The sequence below is a fragment of the Leptopilina boulardi genome, unplaced genomic scaffold, assembly GCF_019393585.1.
Source record: "Leptopilina boulardi isolate dan_hultmark-lab unplaced genomic scaffold, ZJU_Lbou_2.1 LbouV2_116, whole genome shotgun sequence".
NCBI lineage: Eukaryota > Metazoa > Arthropoda > Insecta > Hymenoptera > Figitidae > Leptopilina > Leptopilina boulardi.
The window spans coordinates 61,424-82,105 of record NW_026137659.1 but is presented as its reverse complement, the minus strand read 5'-3'; the positions used below and the strand labels follow the sequence as shown (position 1 = coordinate 82,105).

The following is a 20,682-nucleotide window of genomic DNA, read 5'->3' as shown; positions in this document are numbered from 1 at the left end:
AATCAGAATGAAATTTCTTTTTGTTATATTAGATTCTTCTTTTTCCCAAGTATTTATTCTAAATTATTTCAGAATGTTTTTTTCGGTGTAACAAATATTTAACAAAAATATTTTGCCGAGAATTTAAAAGTTAACCAATTTATCATTGTGCTTATAGTTAAAAATTTGAACAAAAATGTGCCTAAAGTTCTGAATGTTCAAATGAATGAAAGTTTCCTACTTTTTTAACTTTAAATTTTATTTGGACTTGAACTCATCTTGTTGCAATTCAATTTGAGTTGGATATATCGAATTAAGTAAGTGACAAACTTCAAGTTATTCAAAATGATCTTGGTCTGAAATTCAGATTTTTAGGTTAGGTTGGCATCATTTTACAATTTGAAAATGAAAATTCTATGGCATTTAAGAATTTATCAAAATTCTGTTAAATGAGAAATCTGCTAAAGGAAAATTCTAAAATTAATGAATTTTAGGATCTTCTTTAACATCCCAAAGTATTTTATGAGGAATCGCCCACTTTATTTTAATTTTTAGATAAATAAAATTGTAAAGAAATCGATCAGAAGTATAGGTGGAGTGTATGATATTATTATGAGAGACAAAGACAAAGATCACATCTATACAATATAATCGTTGTTTGAGATTATCGATATGCTAATGAACATGCTTCTAATTGAGTTATCAGGAATTAACAGATCCAGACGACAAATAATGCTTTGTTAAAAGAGTTTGGCTCCTATGAATATCTATATATAATATTGAAAATTATAAATGACGTGGCTTTTATACTTCTTCTTCTTCTTTCGTTTCTTTATAGATATATGTACCAATATATTTAAAAGCATCAAAATCCACTTTCACTAAATCGAAGTGGGTCTTAATTTACATCATCAATACACGTTGTTTCCTTTGATTTTGAGGTATCTCGAAAGTATCATACACACTTCCTGAAGTTCTAGTCTCGATAGAAAATACATGTATTATTTATTTCGTAACATCGCGTCTTTATTTCTATATTCGTTCGTAAAAAAAAATATAAAAAAAACTAGGAAGGACTATATAGAGACATGATTCTGACACTCGTCATCACTTGAAATTTTTTTTGTGTGTTATCGCTTTTTGTATTTTGACTGAAAGACCATTAGTCTCATTCAACATAATCATAATGATCTTACCTAGATAAAGAGAAACTATAAATTTCCGTCACCAGTTATACATTATATATACAATGGATTAGTTGCTCTATTATGTTTCTTTTGTCGAAATATAGAATGGTCATGATTTATGGAATATTACGAATTTTTTTTTTTTTATCAAGATTCATCTCATCCTAGATTATTTTAAGTATAGGGGTAATGTAATTGAATTTTTCATTCAGTATACTAACGAAAAGTATTGTTTTAAGTTTTTAATTAATATTATCGTTATATATAATTCAAACAATTTAAATTCGTACATTCAGTAATAAATCTTCAAAACGGAAATTTGTTCAGAAATTGTGGATTAATATACATAATTTCTCTTTACCCAACTTTTTATTTAATTAAATTTAATTTATAACGAAATATTAATTTACCAGATTTCTCATTTAACTGAATTTTAAGTGATTCGAATTTTTAAATGCCAGAATTTACAATTCGCTGCGAATCTTCATTTCTCCGAATATTTATTTATTTGCACGAATAAGTTCTAAAATTAATTTATTAAAATTTTGAATTTGAATTTGACAGAATTATTATTTTACAGTATTAATTCTTTTCTAGCTGAATTTTAATTAGTTCGAATTTACTTTGTACAGAATTCTTAAGATGCCGAATTTTCATTTAACCGAAGATGCAAATGTCGGACAAACAATCGAAAGAAATATTTTGCCGCAAATTTTAAAATTAACCAATCAAAAGTTATTAACGAAATTTTGATTGGTTAATTTTAAAATTTGCGCCAAATTCGGCTTTTTAAGAATTCTGTAAAATGTAAATTTAAACTAATTCAAATTCAATTAGAAAATAATTAATTCTGTAAAATAATAATTCTGTCAAATTCAAATTCAATGGATTAAAATGTCTGTAAAATGAAAATTCTTTTGAGTAATAATTCTGTAATATAGGAAATTTGAATAAATGGAATTTCTCTTAAATATACATTCGAAAAAACGAAAATTCGGCTACAAGTAAATTCTTTTCTCTAAAGAATAAGTAAAATTTTTTACTAATTTGAATTAGTAAGTCATTTTTTGCTTTTAAATTTGTTAAATTTTACTAATTCGATAGTAAATTTTTTTTTAATATTAATTAGTTAAAATTTACTAATTCAAAAGCGAAAAGTGAGTCACTAATTAAAATTTAGTTAAAATTTTTACAATTTCAAATTACCATTGAGCGTCAATGTAAAATTCAGTCGACATTTACGAAGGTGAAGTACGCAACGTTTATTATAAACGATTCTTAAAAAAATATTTTTTTAAACAGAAAAATTTTACAATTTTTTGCCTAAAAAATATTTCTTGTAGTTTTCATTAATCAACAAATTATAAAAAACTAGCGCCTCCGACGGCCTTTGGTCGTCTTCGTTGCTTCCATTCTTTGTCTATTAAATTTAATTTTCAATTTATGTTTCATAATTTATGAAATTCAATTAATTCAATTCAATTTAACTATTTTATTAATATTCTTTGAAAATTCAACAATCTGAAACCATTTTTCAATTAAAAATGATTTTCAAATTATTGTATTTTGTCCGCATTTTCTAATAAATTTTGAGTGAAATCATCTAAAATTTTAATTAAAAATCACTTAAAGTTTCAATTAATTTCAAAAATCTCAATTTTAAATCTTTGAAAATTCAATTAAATTTAAAAAATGTTTTCCAAAAATTGTTTGATAAATTATTTTTATTTCTGTAAAATTTAATAATTGTTTGAAAATTAACAATATCTTTTGAAATTTAATAATTTCTAAAAATTTCAACTTTAACCCTTCGAAAAGGATTATTATTAAAAAAAAAAATTTTTTTATTTAAAAATCTGTAAAATATTTTTGTAAAAATAAAAAACAAATCCACTTTTTTTTTGGAATATAAATCGACTAAAACGACTTTTTTTGTGTCTTTAAGTTGATTCGAGGCCTGTGTTTTTATAATTAATATTTAATAGGTATTCGTTGGCTCCTGGTACCTTAAAAATTAATTTTTAAAAATAAATTTTTTTCAAATTACTACCTTGTACGAAATTTCCTGGCGCATCTTTTTTCTCATCATAAATTTTTTGTATTTGTATACAATTTTTGAATCAATATACAACTTGAAAAAAAATTTCGTTGGTAATCGTTGTGTACTTCAGCTTCGTGAATTGAATTTTCGAATTTGGAATTTTAAAGAAACTTATTCCGAAATTTGGAAACACAATTATACAACTTTGGCAAAAATGAGAAAAAGAATTGTCAAAATTTGACACGTCATAAGATTACTATTCAAAAAAACACGTGAAATCAGAAAAGACCAACTTCAAGTTAGGACAGAAGGACAGACCAAGCATTTTATTATTATATAATAATAATTTTATTATAATTTAATAAATTTCATTATTTTAAAAAAGCGCGCGTTATTTTGTCTTGGGCCAATCAGGTGATTTCAACTAAATGTAGGTTATGTTCGTTTCTGATTCATAACAGCTGCAAACATTTACAACAAATAAATGCTTTGCGTGCTTTGCAAGTGTATATATTTATTGCAATTAAGTAAGTTATGTAAAATATATATGTGGAACAATAATTTAAGATTATTTTCATAAAATTAATATTGATTTAGATCATTTAGATGCTTTGGAAAGCAAAGTTCATTTTTTCTTACATTCGATTTTTTCGACCATCGAGATATTTCGATACATTTTCATGTGCTTTGCATGCACTGTCTTTTTTAAGAAAAAAAAAGGAGAAAGAATATTTTTTAGGCAAAAAATTATAGAATTTTTCATTTTAAAAAATTATTTCTTTAAAAATCGTTTATCATAAACGTTGCGTACTTCAGTTTCGTTGACATTTTTTACAGTGTATTTGCATCATTTAATATAGTAAAAAACGTAACCTCAAATAATTATTCTTTATACTCTTTAATTCTGGATAGTTTAAATGCTTAATAAATTATTAAATGTCTTTGTATTTATCTCAAACCTTTATTAATATTTTTATCGAAAACTGAATTCTTTTTCCATTAAATTATTCATTATCTTAATTAATTGAAATATAGAGAGATATTGAATATCACAAATTGCCTAGATGCTATACATTTCAATATATCTATAGATGTTTGTCCCACATAGTTAAGTATATCTAAGATATTCACCCATGAACACATATATGAATAATATGTTTGAATATCCATTTTTCTCTGTATATGTAAAACAAGGAAAAATATTTAATATTTTTCATTAAAACATTTAATTATCTTGTAATTATCCAGTTATAGTAAATCTGATTTCAGTGCGATTGATAATAATAAAAAAAAAAAAAAGAAGACAAGTCTTTTGCCAGAACCTGTTTCTAATGATGAATTATATTAGTAGATATACTGTATAATATATATCGACACTGGGAAGTGACATTTGAATTTCTTGTGAATGATTTTTGTTGAGAAGAAGTTCCCACAGTTTGTGAGCTTAAGTTGTATTAGAGTCAATAGTTGTAAAATTATTTTATGATCATTTTCTTCCACAGCACTTGAATATTATAAAGTTTCTGTGTATATATTGCAAGTTTCCATTACACTTTCTATAATAATATATATCGAGCTCTATTACATAAAACACCTATTTTTATATACAATATCTCGAAAATTAGAAATCTTTTTTAATTAAAGGCGATTATATTTTATGCTTTTACAAACAATTATAGGTTTTGCAGTAAATGATATTCTAACGTTAAATTATATTTATAGAAACCGTTATTTTAGTGAGGTTGGATTTTTAGATTTTATTTTTAAAAAAAAGTATTAATTTATTACAAAAATTAATTTGATTTATATTATTAACTATTTTTTATCTATTTTAAAATAATTTGATTGAATTTTATGGAATTGAAAAAGTATTTTATTAATATATATATATATATATATATATATATATATATATATATATATGGTATATAACGTTTTAAAGGAATAACTTTTAAAGTTCAGTGTTTATGTGAAGTAAAAGAAGAATATTGTTGTTATGTAAGGAAAACGAGGACAAAACATAGAAAATCACACGATCATTCTACAATGACTCTCTCGCAATGACTCGAGTGATTTCGGTGATTGCTTAAGAAAGCGTGCGCACACCGTTATATCCCTTTGAAGAACATCCATGAAAGTGAAAGAGCAAACGTTATATTGGAAAGAGTAAACTTGTTTCCTCTGCGGGTGAACTTTACTTAGACTAATCTCAATAATAAATAGCATCGACGAGGTGTGAAAAATATTAAAAATTTTACCTTGGACATATATTAGCAATCGATTTCACAGTTTATTTATCCAAGGACTTTAAAGATTATTAATTTGTTTTGTATTTTTACAATATAGTTGAAGCACGGTGTCCTTTTTTTTTTTTTTTTTTTTTTTTTTTAATTTTCCTATATATGCATCATTTAGCTATATCACCGTAAACTTGTTAACATCAAAGATATAGTTATATTTTTAAATCAGTATCATTGAAATTTTAATTTTAACTTGTAGGTAATGATTCTTCTTGTTATTGAAGGTTTTTTCAATTCTTGGAAGGAAAAAAATTTATAAAAATCACGATTTGGAATTTTTAACTACTGATGATAAATGAAATTTAGAAAATATATAGTGTCATTTAAAATAGTTTTTTTTTTAAATCATATTTCGAACTATATTGAAATGGCACAAAAGTAACTTTTAATACTTTAAAAGTTACTTTATTTGTTTTTTCATTTTTCTCTGTGTATTTTTTTTTTAAATTGTACAACTGCACTGAGAAAAATGTTTAGTATCATCTACCAAAGTTTGGTTCTCTCTACCAAATTTTTTATTTGATATATGTGCAACTAATCCGTTTGGTTCGGGCTACTAAATTTTTTCGTTGAATCATTTTGTTCGGTCTACCAAATTTTTTGTTTTGCACAACTAACTTATTGTTTTTAAGCAAACAAAAAATTTAGTTAAATGAAAAATTTTTTTTTGTTTTCTCAACCAACTTATTTTTTTGTTTCACCCTTTTCTCTTTATATAACCTACCTATGCCTACTTAAATTAATTTCTATCGCGGAAAAAACCTAACACTGCTGGGGCTCGAACCCTCAGACTACGCAACGCTAGTCGAGAACGCTGACCACTACTCTACGAATCCTACTAACAATTTGAGATTAAATCATTTTTACAATGTATAAAAGCTGGAAAAAAACTTTCGTTCTTGTAACAAGTTTTATTTATTTATTTTCACTACACAAACTTTTTTTTTTAAAAAATGTCTGAAAAACATAAAAACTTCAACACTGAAACTTCACAACGCGAACGACATATGGTTAATGTTGACATCCCGTGAATGGGAAGCGACGCCATATTTACGAGAAGAGCGCGTGCGCAATACAGCATGTCAGCTATTTAGTACTGGGAACCAAACTATTTAGTTCGTAAACATGAAAGCTTCAAATATATTTTTTGGTAGAGCCAACTAAACTTCCCGATTTATTGCCACTTTCTATTCTGTTGTGACAACCATATTTTAGTAACGCCAACTAAAAAAGCTCAACTAAATTATTTTCTTATTATTACGAAATTATTTTTCTCAGTGTGGATCTTTCAAAATTTAATAAAATCAATTTTAATTATAATTTTATTTTCTGATAAAACTAATTTAAAATTTTTTTTGGTTATGTCGTTGGGTTGAACCGTTTAAAAGATGTTCAAAATTAAGCAAAAAAGAAAATCAAATAATTTAAAGAATTATATATAAATGCTAAGGTAAAATCTTATAAATGGTAAAATTTACTGTCAAAAATTAATTGATAATATAATATTAATTTTATATGATGAACATTTTAAGAAATATCAAGTTCATTGAGTAGAAAATAAATGTTAAGTTAAAAAGTTTTTTAGTTTAAAATAAGCTTGTCATTTTGTGATACAAATTTATATCATTAAGTACTGTGTGAATTTTGACGGATATAAAAATTTTAATTTTGTAAATGTGGTTTGGCCAGCTTTACAGATCTTTTATAATTCTGTGATCGCACAGTGATAATTTATTAATTTTTTAAATTTTTTTTACGGTGATTTACTTTTTTATGGTGATTGCAATTTAAATGATTAAATATATATATATATATATATATGTATTATAATTTCCCTAAAGTGAAATTAAAACAACTCTATTTTGTCTTAAGAACAACATTTTATTTGATAATTTATAATTAAGTTTTTAAGACACAACATACACCGCGGTATATATATATATATATATATATATATATATATATATATATATATATATATATATATATATATATATATATATATATATATATATATATTCGATTTAGAACATTCATAATGCATAAAACGGTTATTTTCTTTTTAAATTCCGTGTGTCACGTGTTTAAAAAATAAATGATTTCCAGAATCCATTTAGAATAATTGAGTTCATAAAAAATAATTTCAAGGGGAATAGGATATAGTTTTTCTTTTAACGATGTTAAATATATAGATATATGTATATATATGTATAGTTACTCAAATTGTTTTATACGTTTAAAAAATTATTTTATAATGAAATTATATTTAAAAAGTAGGACGACAATAATTAAATTTCATTAAATTACCTGTAATTAGTCAAAAATATACATTAATAAAAAAAGATAGTAAATTTATGTTAGTTATGATTATTCAATAAAAAAGTTTAGAAATTTTTTTTAAAACTTATATCTAAAATAAAATTTAAAACATCATTGAAATTCAGAATTAAAAAAAAATTTACCTATTGTGTTTTTAAAAATTTTTGTTTAACTATTACAAAAACTGTGATTGGTTAATTTTAAAATCTGAGCCTTTTAGAATTCTTATAAAATTTGTTCAATAATAATGGAATAACATAATAATTCCCAAAAATAAAAACTCATTTAGTTGCATATTAGTTAATATTATAAAAATTAAGTAGATTTTTAAATTTTTGATGAATTGCGTGTTATGGATTTCTGAAGAAACGAAAAAAAAAAAAAATTGGTAAACTTCTTTTTTGAAATACATTTTTAAATAATACGTTCGTAAAGTTGTTACTGTTATTTCGTCGAATCAACATTGATATGGCACTGTTGGAACTATTAACGGACTTGCCATTAACAGTATTTATCCGGTGAAAGAAGTTTCCTCATTTATTTCTATATGCTTGCTTTCCTCGCTTTGCTCTCAGTCTTCTTTAGATTGACTGCACTTTGTCTTCTTTTTACTATTAAAGCCCAAGAACCGTTACCTAATTTTACTTTGCGCGCTCCGTTTCGGCTAGAATTAAGCGTGAACTTGTTTCTTGCTATATATATATACAAAATGGACTGAAAGTTTCCACTATGGTCACTCGACCAGTTGACAACCTTAATTCGATTGACTGTTCTCTATTGAAATTTAAGTTTTGCGACTTATTTTTATATGTTTTGCAATTATTTATCGTGTTGTGTTTAATTAATTTTCTAGTCTTTTCGCAAAGAAATGAGGTATCGTTTCTTTATAAACTGATGCCTTATTTAACCCTTAACTGGCACAATTCCGCGTTCGAACGTAAATGGCACAACGGGTTTGCTGGACCCGACATATTGAAACGTGTTTTGTACGGCCGGTATTGAATATTTTTGTATACAAATTTAATCTGAGGCAGCTTATGATGTGTTTTTTAAAATGTAATTAGTTTTACAGGGATTAATTTATTTTAAGTTAGTTAAAAAAAATTTTGAAAAATAAAAACGAAAAATTACATGTTTTTACTTAAAAATTCATGAGTTATTTAAATTTTAATATTATGACTTAAAAATTTAAGGTTATGATGTATTATTCTTTGAGGAAAAAATTACCACAACAGGAGGATTTGCAAGAAAGGTATTTATTTTGCAGAATAAAATGTGACTTTTTAGGTTAAAATTAAAAATTTATAATTATTAATGTTTGAAGCTCGAAAAAATAGTCGGGTCTACTGGACCCATGGTGCCAGTTAAGGGATAAATAAACAATTACAAAATTGATATTTGATCATTTTTTCACATGAACTAATGAATATATATATATATTCACTGAGAAAAATGTTTAGTATCATCTACCAAAGTTTGGTTCTCTCTACCAAATTTTTTATTTGATATATGTGCAACTAATCCGTTTGGTTCGGGCTACTAAATTTTTTCGTTGAATCATTTTGTTCGGTCTACCAAATTTTTTGTTTTGCACAACTAACTTATTGTTTTTAAGCAAACAAAAAATTTAGTTAAATGAAAATTTTTTCTTTGTTATCTCAACCAACTTATTTTTTTGTTTCACCCTTTTCTCTTTATATAACCTACCTATGCCTACTTAAATTAATTTCTATCGCGGAAAAAACCTAACACTGCTGGGGCTCGAACCCTCAGACTACGCAACGCTAGTCGAGAACGCTGACCACTACTCTACGAATCCTACTAACAATTTGAGATTAAATCATTTTCACAATGTATAAAAGCTGGAAAAAAACTTTCGTTCTTGTAACAATAGTTTTATTTATTTATTTTCACTACACAAACTTTTTTTTTTAAAAAATGTCTGAAAAACATAAAAACTTCAACACTGAAACTTCACGACGCGAACGACATATGGTTAATGTTGACATCCCGTGAATGGGAAGCGACGCCATATTTACGAGAAGAGCGCGTGCGCAATACAGCATGTCAGCTATTTAGTACTGGGAACCAAACTATTTAGTTCGTAAACATGAAAGCTTCAAATATATTTTTTGGTAGAGCCAACTAAATTTCCCGATTTATTGCCATTTTCTATTCTGTTGTGACAACCATATTTTAGTAACGCCAACTAAAAAAGCTCAACTAAATTATTTTCTTATTATTACGAAATTATTTTTCTCAGTGTTGAATTTTCTATATTTAAATAAGAAATTCATACCTATATAGTTTTCAACGTTTAGAAATGAAAGCCATGTAAGCCGTTTGCTTTTAAATGGATAGTCTTTAAATAACATAACCTCAAATTAGAAATACTTTTATATTCGAAAGGAAACAATAAAATTTATCAATTGAAATTGTAATCGATCGCAATTTATCTCAAAATTTGACACCGTTCAAATTTTAATTCATCCAAAATTTAATTCAATTTAAGTTTATTTAATTCAAAATATTAATCAATCTAAATTTTAATTCAATTTAATTTAAATTTCAGGAGAATCGATAATTTAATTAATCGATTTAAATTTTAAATTATATTTGAATTTTAATTGGAGCGCATGATTATCTCATAAAAATTATTCGTTAAAATTTTCATTTTAAAGAATTTTATTAGATATAATTATTTGTTAGACAAATTTTTATTTTTTGAATTAAAATTTAGCAGAATTTCTTTTGAAAAACAAAATTGTTACTTAACAGAATTATTCTTATGTATGAAACTTTTATTGTACGAAATTATTAAAACGACGAATTTTTATTTATCCGAAATTGCAAATGGCCGAACAAACAATCGACAGAAAGATATCGGCGCGATTTTTAAAATCAACCAATCACAAATTTATGGATAATTTTTGATTTTAAAAATCGCGTCGAAATCATTCTGTCGATTGTTTGTTCGGACATTTGCAAATTCGGAGAAATGAAAATTTTATCAATTAGAAATTCTGTTAAATGATTTTTCGGTTAAGTAAAAATTCTGTTGTATGAAAAATCGGTTATATGGAAATTATATTATAAATAATAAATCGAACAAATAAAAATTCATCTGAAAAAAAATTCTATACAATGAAATTCTACCCAATAAAAATTCTTAAAAATGCCTATTATGTTAAATGAAAATTCGAGCAAATAAAAATTCCGTAAAGTGAATTTTCGTTTATATAAAAATTCTGTAATATCGAAAATCGGTTTGAAATAAAAATTCGGTTCAAAAATAATTATGACAAATGAAATTCCATAAAATGAAAATTCTATACCGAATGATTTTTAGAACATAATCATGCGTCCCTAAAATTTTTATTTCAATCGAATAAAATTTATTTTTAAAAATAAATTTTTTTTAAACTGAGAACTGAAATCACAACAATCACATGACCTTATAATGATAGTTCTAAATTAAAAAAAAAATTAATTAGAAGTAAAAAAAAATTAAAACTTATTTATATTTATTTGGTATTTTTCTAAAGAATACTATCAGACTTAAAATTGATTAATACTATTATTATCTGTATATTGTTACCTATATATTGAAAGGAGAAGGGATTTTAAAATAGAATGCGTTAAATAAAAAAAATTAAACACTGTCATTTGTTAAAGAAAGATAATGTGTATTGAGAAATGAGTCACAATTTGTTTCACCTCTGTGAGTCACATTTTATTCGTTTACACCTCCGGCAAATGAAAGCAAATTAAATCGATGAATTGCATGTCTTTTTAATCTTATATATATATACACTGATAATAAGTAATTTATAAATGTATTTGAAAACCTGAAATAAAGAAATAAATTTTCTTTATATTTACAATTTATTTTTTTCAAAGTGTTGAATTAAGAGAGGGAAAAAAATAAAGTTTTTCTCAACAATGAATAATTATTTTGTTAAAATCTTTTGTTTCGAAATATTCTAACTAATAAAAATTTATTTTCATTTTAGATAAAATAGTACTTTTTCTCTGAATTTTTAATAAAGAAAAAAAAATTGAAAAAATAAATTACAATTAGTAATTTATTTATTAATTTAATATTATTTAATAATAAATAATTTAAATAAAATAGTAATTTATTTATTTTTTATTGTTGAGTTATTTATATGAATGTGAAAATAAATTATTTAACACGTGAAGGAAAGCTTTTTTGAAATAAATTTTGAATTTGTCAGAAAATTGAAAATGTGCATTTCATTTGAGTATTTTGGAACTTGAAATGTTATACAAGAAAATGTAAACAAATATATATAAAACATTCATTGTCTATAGAATTATTGTTTCTTAATTGTATATACAGTAGAAAAGTAAATAGTAAACTGCATTTACGCGCCCACTATACAAAGAAACAAAAGAGTGTATTGCTTGAGGTCAAGAACCCCTCATCTCGTTCTAGTCTGAGAAGTCACTACATGTGACGGGCGGTTTGTAACTGAGGCATTGTATATAGGTAAAACTGAGAACTTCAGTTATTACTTCTTTGACATATTCTTTTCTCTAATTAAATTTCTTTTTCTCTCTTTTTTTCAGAAAAAAAACCAAATTTTTGGAAATTTAATTTTCTTAAATAAAAAAAAAATGCGAGTAATTTTTTTGAATTTTGTTTCTCCTCACAGAAAAAACTTGGACTCATTTTTGTTGCAACTCATTTTCTTTTGGGTATCGAAATGAGTATGGGACAAACTTCATGTTATTCAAAATGATATTGGCTGGAATTTCAGATTTCTAAGTTGGCATCATAAGCAGAGTAATTTTGTATTTCAATTATTGTTTCTAATATTTCAACAACACCAGAAAGATTATTTTGACCAGTACGAATATTTAGAAGTTTTTAAATAAAAATTATTTATTATTATTTACGTAGATAATAATTAATTTCATAAGTTTTTAAATTTACCGCTATTATTTAAGTTGGCAGTACCGTTCCTGTTGTCAAAACACATGTTTTCATTTTTCTAACCTAAAAACATATTTCCTTTATTATTTTATTACGCGATTACAAGCAATTTTTAATCAAATATATTAAGTCTAGCGTGTTATTTACTTCTTTGTAATTATTATATTTCATGTTTTTGTGCAAAATTATTCGTTATTTCACAATATTTTTCCATTTTTCTTTTTCTCAAAATGAAACTTGCCTGTTTCATTTTGATACTTTTACCTTAGAACTCGAAATGAAACAACCAGTTTCATTTTTGTTGCGAATCAAATTGAGTATAGAATCTATACTCAATTTGAATTCAGGTTTTTTCTGTGCTTCCAAATTCTATGCTGAAATGCAAATAAACAAAATATTTTTTATCAACTTTCGTTTAATTATTTTTTTATTCGCATATCGAAGTAATAATAATTTTATTGATAGACTTTCTTGTGTTAGAAACTGATAGGTATCTCTCGTCGGCTTGACCGTTCGTTAAGCAGCTGTTATTCTTGAATCCTTTCAAGAGAGAAAAAGCAGAGGCCCTCCTTGAAATACATATATATATATATATATTCTATTGTGCCTTTTGATTACTGGAAGTCTGTTACTTGAAGCAAAAAGATTTCCATCTCAGTTGTTTGTGGTTTTGTATATAAGAGAAAAGTTGATTCTGTTTTTATTGAATTTAGACTCTTTTGAACAGTTTTATTCGAAAATTTCAAATAATGATCATAAGTATAACCTATTATCGTGTTTTATATGCGAGTTAAGAGTAAAATTTAGCGATTATTTTATTTTATTCTCAAAAAAAAAAGAAAAATTAACATTGCTGCTGGAAAAATTAGACAAAAACAATATAGTTTATCTCTGTATTTTTTTACTTTTGAATAAAAAAATACAATTTAAACTTTAAAAAATTTTGATTCATGTACAATTTAATTTTTAACATTTGGAGTCATTAAAAGTTGCACTTTAATAAAAATGATAAAAATTAAAATTTCTTGTTAATAATTGGAAACGATTTCGGCAACATAACCTAAAATTTAAAAACGGCACACTGAAAAAAAGAAATGTGATTTTACATGCTGTGTATGCGAGGAAAAAAACCTATTCTGTGTATGTCATTTTTACACAAATTTTGTAATTTTACTTTGTGCAGAACGGTAAAATTACAGAATAATATTGTAAAATTACGCTACTGAGAAAAGTAACTTTACATAAAAGTTTAAATTCACAATGATCTGTAAAATTACATGTTCTGTATGCGAGGAAAAAAATCATAGCCCAGCAGAGTGAATTCACATTCGGGTTGAAATTTAACAGTGCTATTGTAAAATCGCTCTTCACAGTACAGTGAATTTACAGCATCTTATGTTTCTAACCTCAAAATCATAAATATTGTCATGCTGAGTGCAGTAAAATCACATAATCTTGTAAAATAATTTTTACAGAACCGTGTAATTATACTGTTCGAACAGTTAAATTCAGAACTTTTTTTTACAGTACACTGAATGTGAAAATGATAAACATTTATTTTAAAATACTTTTTTCTTGAATCACGGACTCTTTTTAAAAAAATCGGACAAAATACCAAAGATCCTTATCTTATAAATTTCTTAAATCCGAAAAATTGTGCGAATCCATACAAAAACGCGATTGCAAAACGAAAAGTAGGAAAGTAATATAATAACAGACTGGGACTTTGTGTTTGTGCTCCCTGCATGCTTCTGCCATCTGACGGCGACAGGACGTAATGAACCTGTCATTATATTACTTTTCTAATCTTTTCGTTTTGCAATCGCGTTTTTGTATGAATTCGCATAATTTTTCGGATTTAGGAAATTTATGAGATAAAGATCTTTGGTATTTTGTCCGATTTTTTAAAAAGAGTCCGTAATTCAAGAAAAAAGTATTTTAAAATAAATGTTTATCATTTTCACATTTTGTGCCTTTTTTATAGGGCGATAATTAAAGGTCTCTTCTCGCCAAAAAATTTCCGAGACCGTTCGACACTTTTAAATTACATTTTATTGGAATTTATTAAATATTTAGTTATGAAATAAATTTCAAATAAAAGATTCGGGTTTAAATTTTTAATAATGTGTTTAAAATTCAACAACACTTTAATAAGAGTTTATAATAATAATTTTAAAATGTATGATATGAAAACAGTGAACGACACCGTTTAATGAAATAAAAAAAATTTAAACTACTATTTAAGTAACATGATATTTATTAATATTATCACAAATTTTATCATTCAGATTTAATGTAGAAAAAAAGTTGTTTTTAAAATATAATTATTCAACAATTTCTTTATATTTATAAAATTTGTAATCAATAAAGCAAAATTTTTGAGGTTAGTTTTCAAAAAAGCATAAAATATTAAGAAAAATATATAAATACAATAAAATTTTGTGTCAACTGTTTATTCTTAATATTGTATATTAATTAATTTATATTTGAAAATTTAATTTAATATTATTATTTCAATAGTTATTTTGGTTTTTAACAGCAGGTGTCGTTCATCGTCATGATGTCGATATAATGGCGCACTCACACCTTTTTGGCTGCCTGCCTGCAGGTTACCATGGCAACGCACGGGTGTGAGTGAGACAGAAAATTTGAATATTCAAATTTTCTGTCGCACTCACTCTCAAGCGTTGCCATGGTAATCTGCAGGAAGCCAAAAAGATGTGAGAGCGCCTTAACTGTACCTTTTATCCTATAATTGTTTTTTGACACCTGCTATTAAAAACGATAATAACTATAAAAATAATAATATTGAATTAAATGTCACTAGTAAATTAATTAATATACAATATTTAAAACCTGATACAGTTGACACAAAATTTTATATTTTTATATTTTCATCAATATTTCACTTTCTAGAAAACTAACCTCAAAAAATTTGCTTTATTGATTACAAATTTCATAAATATAAAGAAATTGTTAAATAATTATATTTTAAAAGCAACTTTTTTCTACATTAAATCTAAATGATAAAATTTGTGATAATATTAATAAATATCATGTTACTTAAATAGTAGTTTAAATTTTTTTATTTTATTAAACGGTGTCGTTCACTGTTTTCATACCATATATTTTTAAATTACTATTATAAACTCTTATCAAAGTGTTTTTTAATTTTAAACTGAAGGTCCGATTTTTCTTCAAAAAAATATTTTATTGAGTTATCATATATAAATCAAATTGTGAATCAATAAATTAAGAGTTAAAATACATTTCTCTGGAATTCACTTTCTTTATTGAAATTATAAATAATTTTTCGCCATAGACTTTTAATTAAAAATAGAATAAATATTTAATAATTACTTTAATTTCTACATATATAAATTATACAGTCATGTATTATATATACATTATTATTATTATTATTATTATTATTATTATATTACAATGCTGAAGTACACAACGTTTATGATCAACGATTTCTAAAGAAATATTTTTTTCAATAAAAAATTCTATGAATTTTCGACTAAAAAGATATTTCTTTCAATGTTTATTTATCAAAAAATTATTTAAAAAAGAACATTTTTTGAAATACAAAATTTTATAATTTTCCGCCTTAGAAAATAATTAATTTTCTAATCATAAACCTTGTCGACTTCAACATTGTCTATTATTATTATTATTATTATTATTATTATTATTATTATTATTATTATAAAAAATAGTAGGGGGGCATTAACATAATTAGCTGGAATTTTTATTTTCAAGAATTTTATTAGATATAATTATTTTTTTAATGAATTTTTAATTTTTGAATTATCATTCACCAAAATTTCTTTTTATCCAAATTTTTATTTAAAAAATTCTCATTTAACCGGATATTAATTTAGCATAATTCTCATTGAACAGAATTTTTAATAACTCGAATTTTTAAATGCCAGAATTTCTAATTTACCGAATTTGCATTTGTTCGAATTTTTAATTGCACAAATTATTTATTTTTTAAAAAATCCATCAAATAAAAATTTGTACAAAAAAAAAAAAAAATTCAAAAAATAAAGATTCGGTGAATTGGAAATTCTGAGTTTTAAAAATTCGAATTACTTAAAATTTTCTTGATGGAGAATTATGCTGAATTAAAATTCCATTATATTAAAATTATTTGAAATAAAAAGTTCTATAAAAAGAAATTCTGTGAAATAAAAATTCGATACTTATTAAAAATTCTGTAAAGTATATAAATAAAAAGAAATTCTTTCAAATGCCAATTTGAAAAATGAATATTTGTCTAAAAAAAATAATATCTAATAAAATTCTTGAATATGAAATTTTTAATTACATTTATGGAATAATCATGCGCTTCAAAATTGTATTTTATTAAAATTTAATTTTGTTTCATTAATTTTAATAATAATTCAATGAATTTTTTTTAATGATTTAAAAATGCAATTTCTTTTTTTTTTTTTTGCAGAATCCAATGACAATGTTAAACGACACGACCAGAAAGAAAGATTTGCCAACAGGAACTTCTTTTCAATTTGGTCAAGAGAGGGAAGCTTGTATGAAACTTTTTGAAAGATGGAGTGAACCAGAACAAGTGCACTTTGTGGAGCAACTTTTAGCGAGAATGTGTCACTATCAACATGGTCACATAAACGCATACTTGAAACCAATGTTGCAACGAGACTTCATATCCCTCTTGCCAAGTATTATAATAATATTAATTTTTAATTTTTTTTTTTTTTCACTTCAAGTTGAAATATTTTATTTTTATTCAAGGAAATAATTATTATTGAAAAAAAAAATTTTTTTCTTTTTTTTCCAGAGAAAGGATTAGATCATGTAGCTGAAAGCATTCTTTCTTACCTAGACGCCGATTCACTATGTGCCGCAGAACTTGTTTGCAAAGAATGGTTTAGAGTCATTAGTGAAGGAATGCTCTGGAAAAAATTAATAGAACGCAAAGTTCGGACAGACTCTGTTTGGCGAGGACTCGCCGAAAGGAGAGGATGGTTAATAATTTATTAAAATTTATTTAATTTTAATTGTTATATATATATTTGATGCCGTGCTAGTGAAGAAAATGGGTATATCTGCAGGTAGAAACAATTTTTTTCCTCCGCTAAACAGTTGCATTAAGAGGAATTATTAAAAAAAAAAAAAAATCATATCCTCTTAATGTTAAGAAATTTTTGGTATTCTATTTTCCTTTTTTTTTAACAAAACAGATATTTTTAAGATGAGGAAGGGAATTTTAAACCACCGTCAACCGGGATAATTATACCCACAAAAAAGCTATATTTTACGATTTTAAAACGGAAATCGTTGTTCATATGAACTTTTCTAAAATTTGCATATTTTACCAAATAAACGAAAAAAAATGTCAAATTTGAGAACTTTTTTTTTAACATAAAAATCAAATTTGTGGGTATTGTCACTATGATTTTCATAATCAGCGCATCAAAATACATAAATGCATACAGTATTTAAAAAAAAAACCCCGAAGGTATTTTTTTAAATTTTTTTTATTTTTAAAAAATTTGTAATATTGAGAATTTTGAAAAAATCATTTGGCTACTACCAAATTGCTACTTACAGTTTTTAAAAGTAAAATTTTAATTTTTAAATATTGCAAAAAATATAGTAAATTATTTTTCCAGAATTTTTTGCACCGAATTTTTGAAAAAGTTCACATAAAAACACACAATTAAAAAAAAATTTAATTAATTCATTTTTAAGGAATTTATGAGCAATCATAAATAAAAAAATCATTAAAATTTTGAAAAATTCATATCTGGTAAATAAATTGCTAAAAATAAAATTGAAAAAAAAATCATGAAAGCTAGTCTCAATTATTACTAAAAGAAAAACAAATTTTTTAAAAATGGTTTCTGATTTGGTGTGGAATACATCATAAATATTAAGGGAAAATATTACAATCTTAATTTTTGACCATATTAGAATTAATATTTGAAAAAAAATTATTTTTTTTTGAAAATTCATATAAGAAATTCTAAGGAATTATTAAAAAAAAACTTGTAAAAAAATTAGCGATGAAAAAATAGTTAAAATTGTAAAAGTAATTGAATATTTAAAAGGAAAGTTTAATAAAATTTCAATTTATTTTTTTCTTTCTAGTTTTAAAAATTTCAAATTTTTGAAATTCCATACGAGAGATTCTAAAAAAATCATTAAAAAAAAAATTAGCGATGAAAAATAGTCAAAATTGTGACAGTAGTTCAATTTTTGAAAAATCTTAATCATTTTAAGACAATATAATATTAAAATATTCACAAATTAAGATTTTCATATTTTCATCACCTTGTATGTTTTAAGGAACCAAATGATGCAATAAAAAAAAATATAACATCGTGCAATCATTAAAATTTTAAGGGGTAAAAATAAATTTGATATATTTTAATTTAATTTAATTAAATATTTTAATATAAAAATTTTATTTATTAAAAATTGTCGATGAATATAAATAGCTCCTGAAATCGTATAATTATCATGGTTGACGGTAGAAAAAAAATTTTGATTTTTCCTCAAATAGTTGCAGTAAGAGGAATCATTAAAAAATGGTCATATGCTCTTAAAATTGAGAAATTTTTTTTCTAGGCTATTTTTAAGATGAGGAATTAGCAAAATTTTAAACTATCAAATATTATAGTGTGGATTTTTTTTTTTTAATTAAAAATTTAGAAATTGCTAACTTTTTTTCTCGGATTCTTTAGAGTGTAAAATTATTTTATACTTACACTCTAAGTTCGGAAACTTAAACTCTTGTTATAGCGACCGCGAAAGGTGATCCCACCACAAGATTTGTTTTATTAAACGTCAAACTTTTAACTTAGGAGATAATTATTATGCAAATAATAGTGCAGCAAAATTTTATTGTTTCAATTTAACTTTTTTTTTTAAATAGTTTTTTTTATTTTGTGGTTGAACATTATAGTAATTATTATAATTATAATAATTATTATTTTTTATAAGAATAATAATAATTATTATAATAATATATAACAAACTTTTTGAGTAGGAAAGAAAAATTACGGCAGTAAAGCAAATTCTCGTTATATCAAAATTCGAGTGTATTAAAATTAAAAAAAAAAAAAAATTATTTTTGACCATTTTAAAATTTTTGTTTTTTGAAAAAATGACAATTTTTTTTTAAATCTACAAGATTATTTGTTTGCAAGTATGAAAAAACTATTTTAAAAAATTGTCGCTAGAAAATAATAATTATCACAAAAGTTGAATTTCAAACAAAAATCCGTATTCAAAATTTACTCTTTTTTTTTTACAGTTGTGTCAATTATTTTTTTGCTGTCATTCTTTAGAATCTAACAGTATATTTTATTATGAAAAAATTTATGAAAAATAATTTTCCAGATATTTGATTAGCTTTTCCTTAAAAAAAAAAAGAAAAAAAAATTTCAGATATCCATTTTTTTAACAGGTTGGCATTTTAGACTTTTAGAATACATTCAGGGTGGCGAGCAACCGAGAAAACTGATAATAGAAAGGGAATTTCAAAAATCTGTAAAACTCAGTGAAAATTTAGGGATTTTTCACATTAATGCTTTGAATATTGTTGAAAACTACGAATTAAAAAAAAAAAACGTTGTTTCTACCTAAATATTTTTTGAATTTTTTTTTTTTATTTTTAATCTAAAATAAATTGTTATTTAGAATAATGATAATCAAAAATACTTTCTCTACGGAGGAAGCAATATAAAATCTTGTTAAAATTATAATTTTATAATTTTTTTCTAGTTTATATTACTAAATATTTGTAAAAAAAAAAGAAGGGAATTTTTCCTTTTCGTTTAGAGAAAAGACAGGGAATTTCGGAAACTATTTATGCTCGCTACCCTGACTTTAACCATTTGAGGACCA

General features: G+C 24.0%; 1 protein-coding gene across 2 annotated transcripts in view; it reads left to right on the top strand.

The window, feature by feature from the left end:
- LOC127282915 (beta-TrCP) overlaps window positions 1-20,682 on the top strand; it is a 41,986-nt gene that overhangs the window by 12,728 nt on the left and 8,576 nt on the right. For both annotated transcript variants that reach the window (XM_051307506.1, XM_051307501.1), the window contains exons 2-3: window positions 17,255-17,489; window positions 17,609-17,795. In XM_051307506.1, the coding sequence (XP_051163463.1) occupies window positions 17,255-17,489; window positions 17,609-17,795 (422 nt within the window). The remainder of the gene's footprint in view (window positions 1-17,254; window positions 17,490-17,608; window positions 17,796-20,682) is intronic.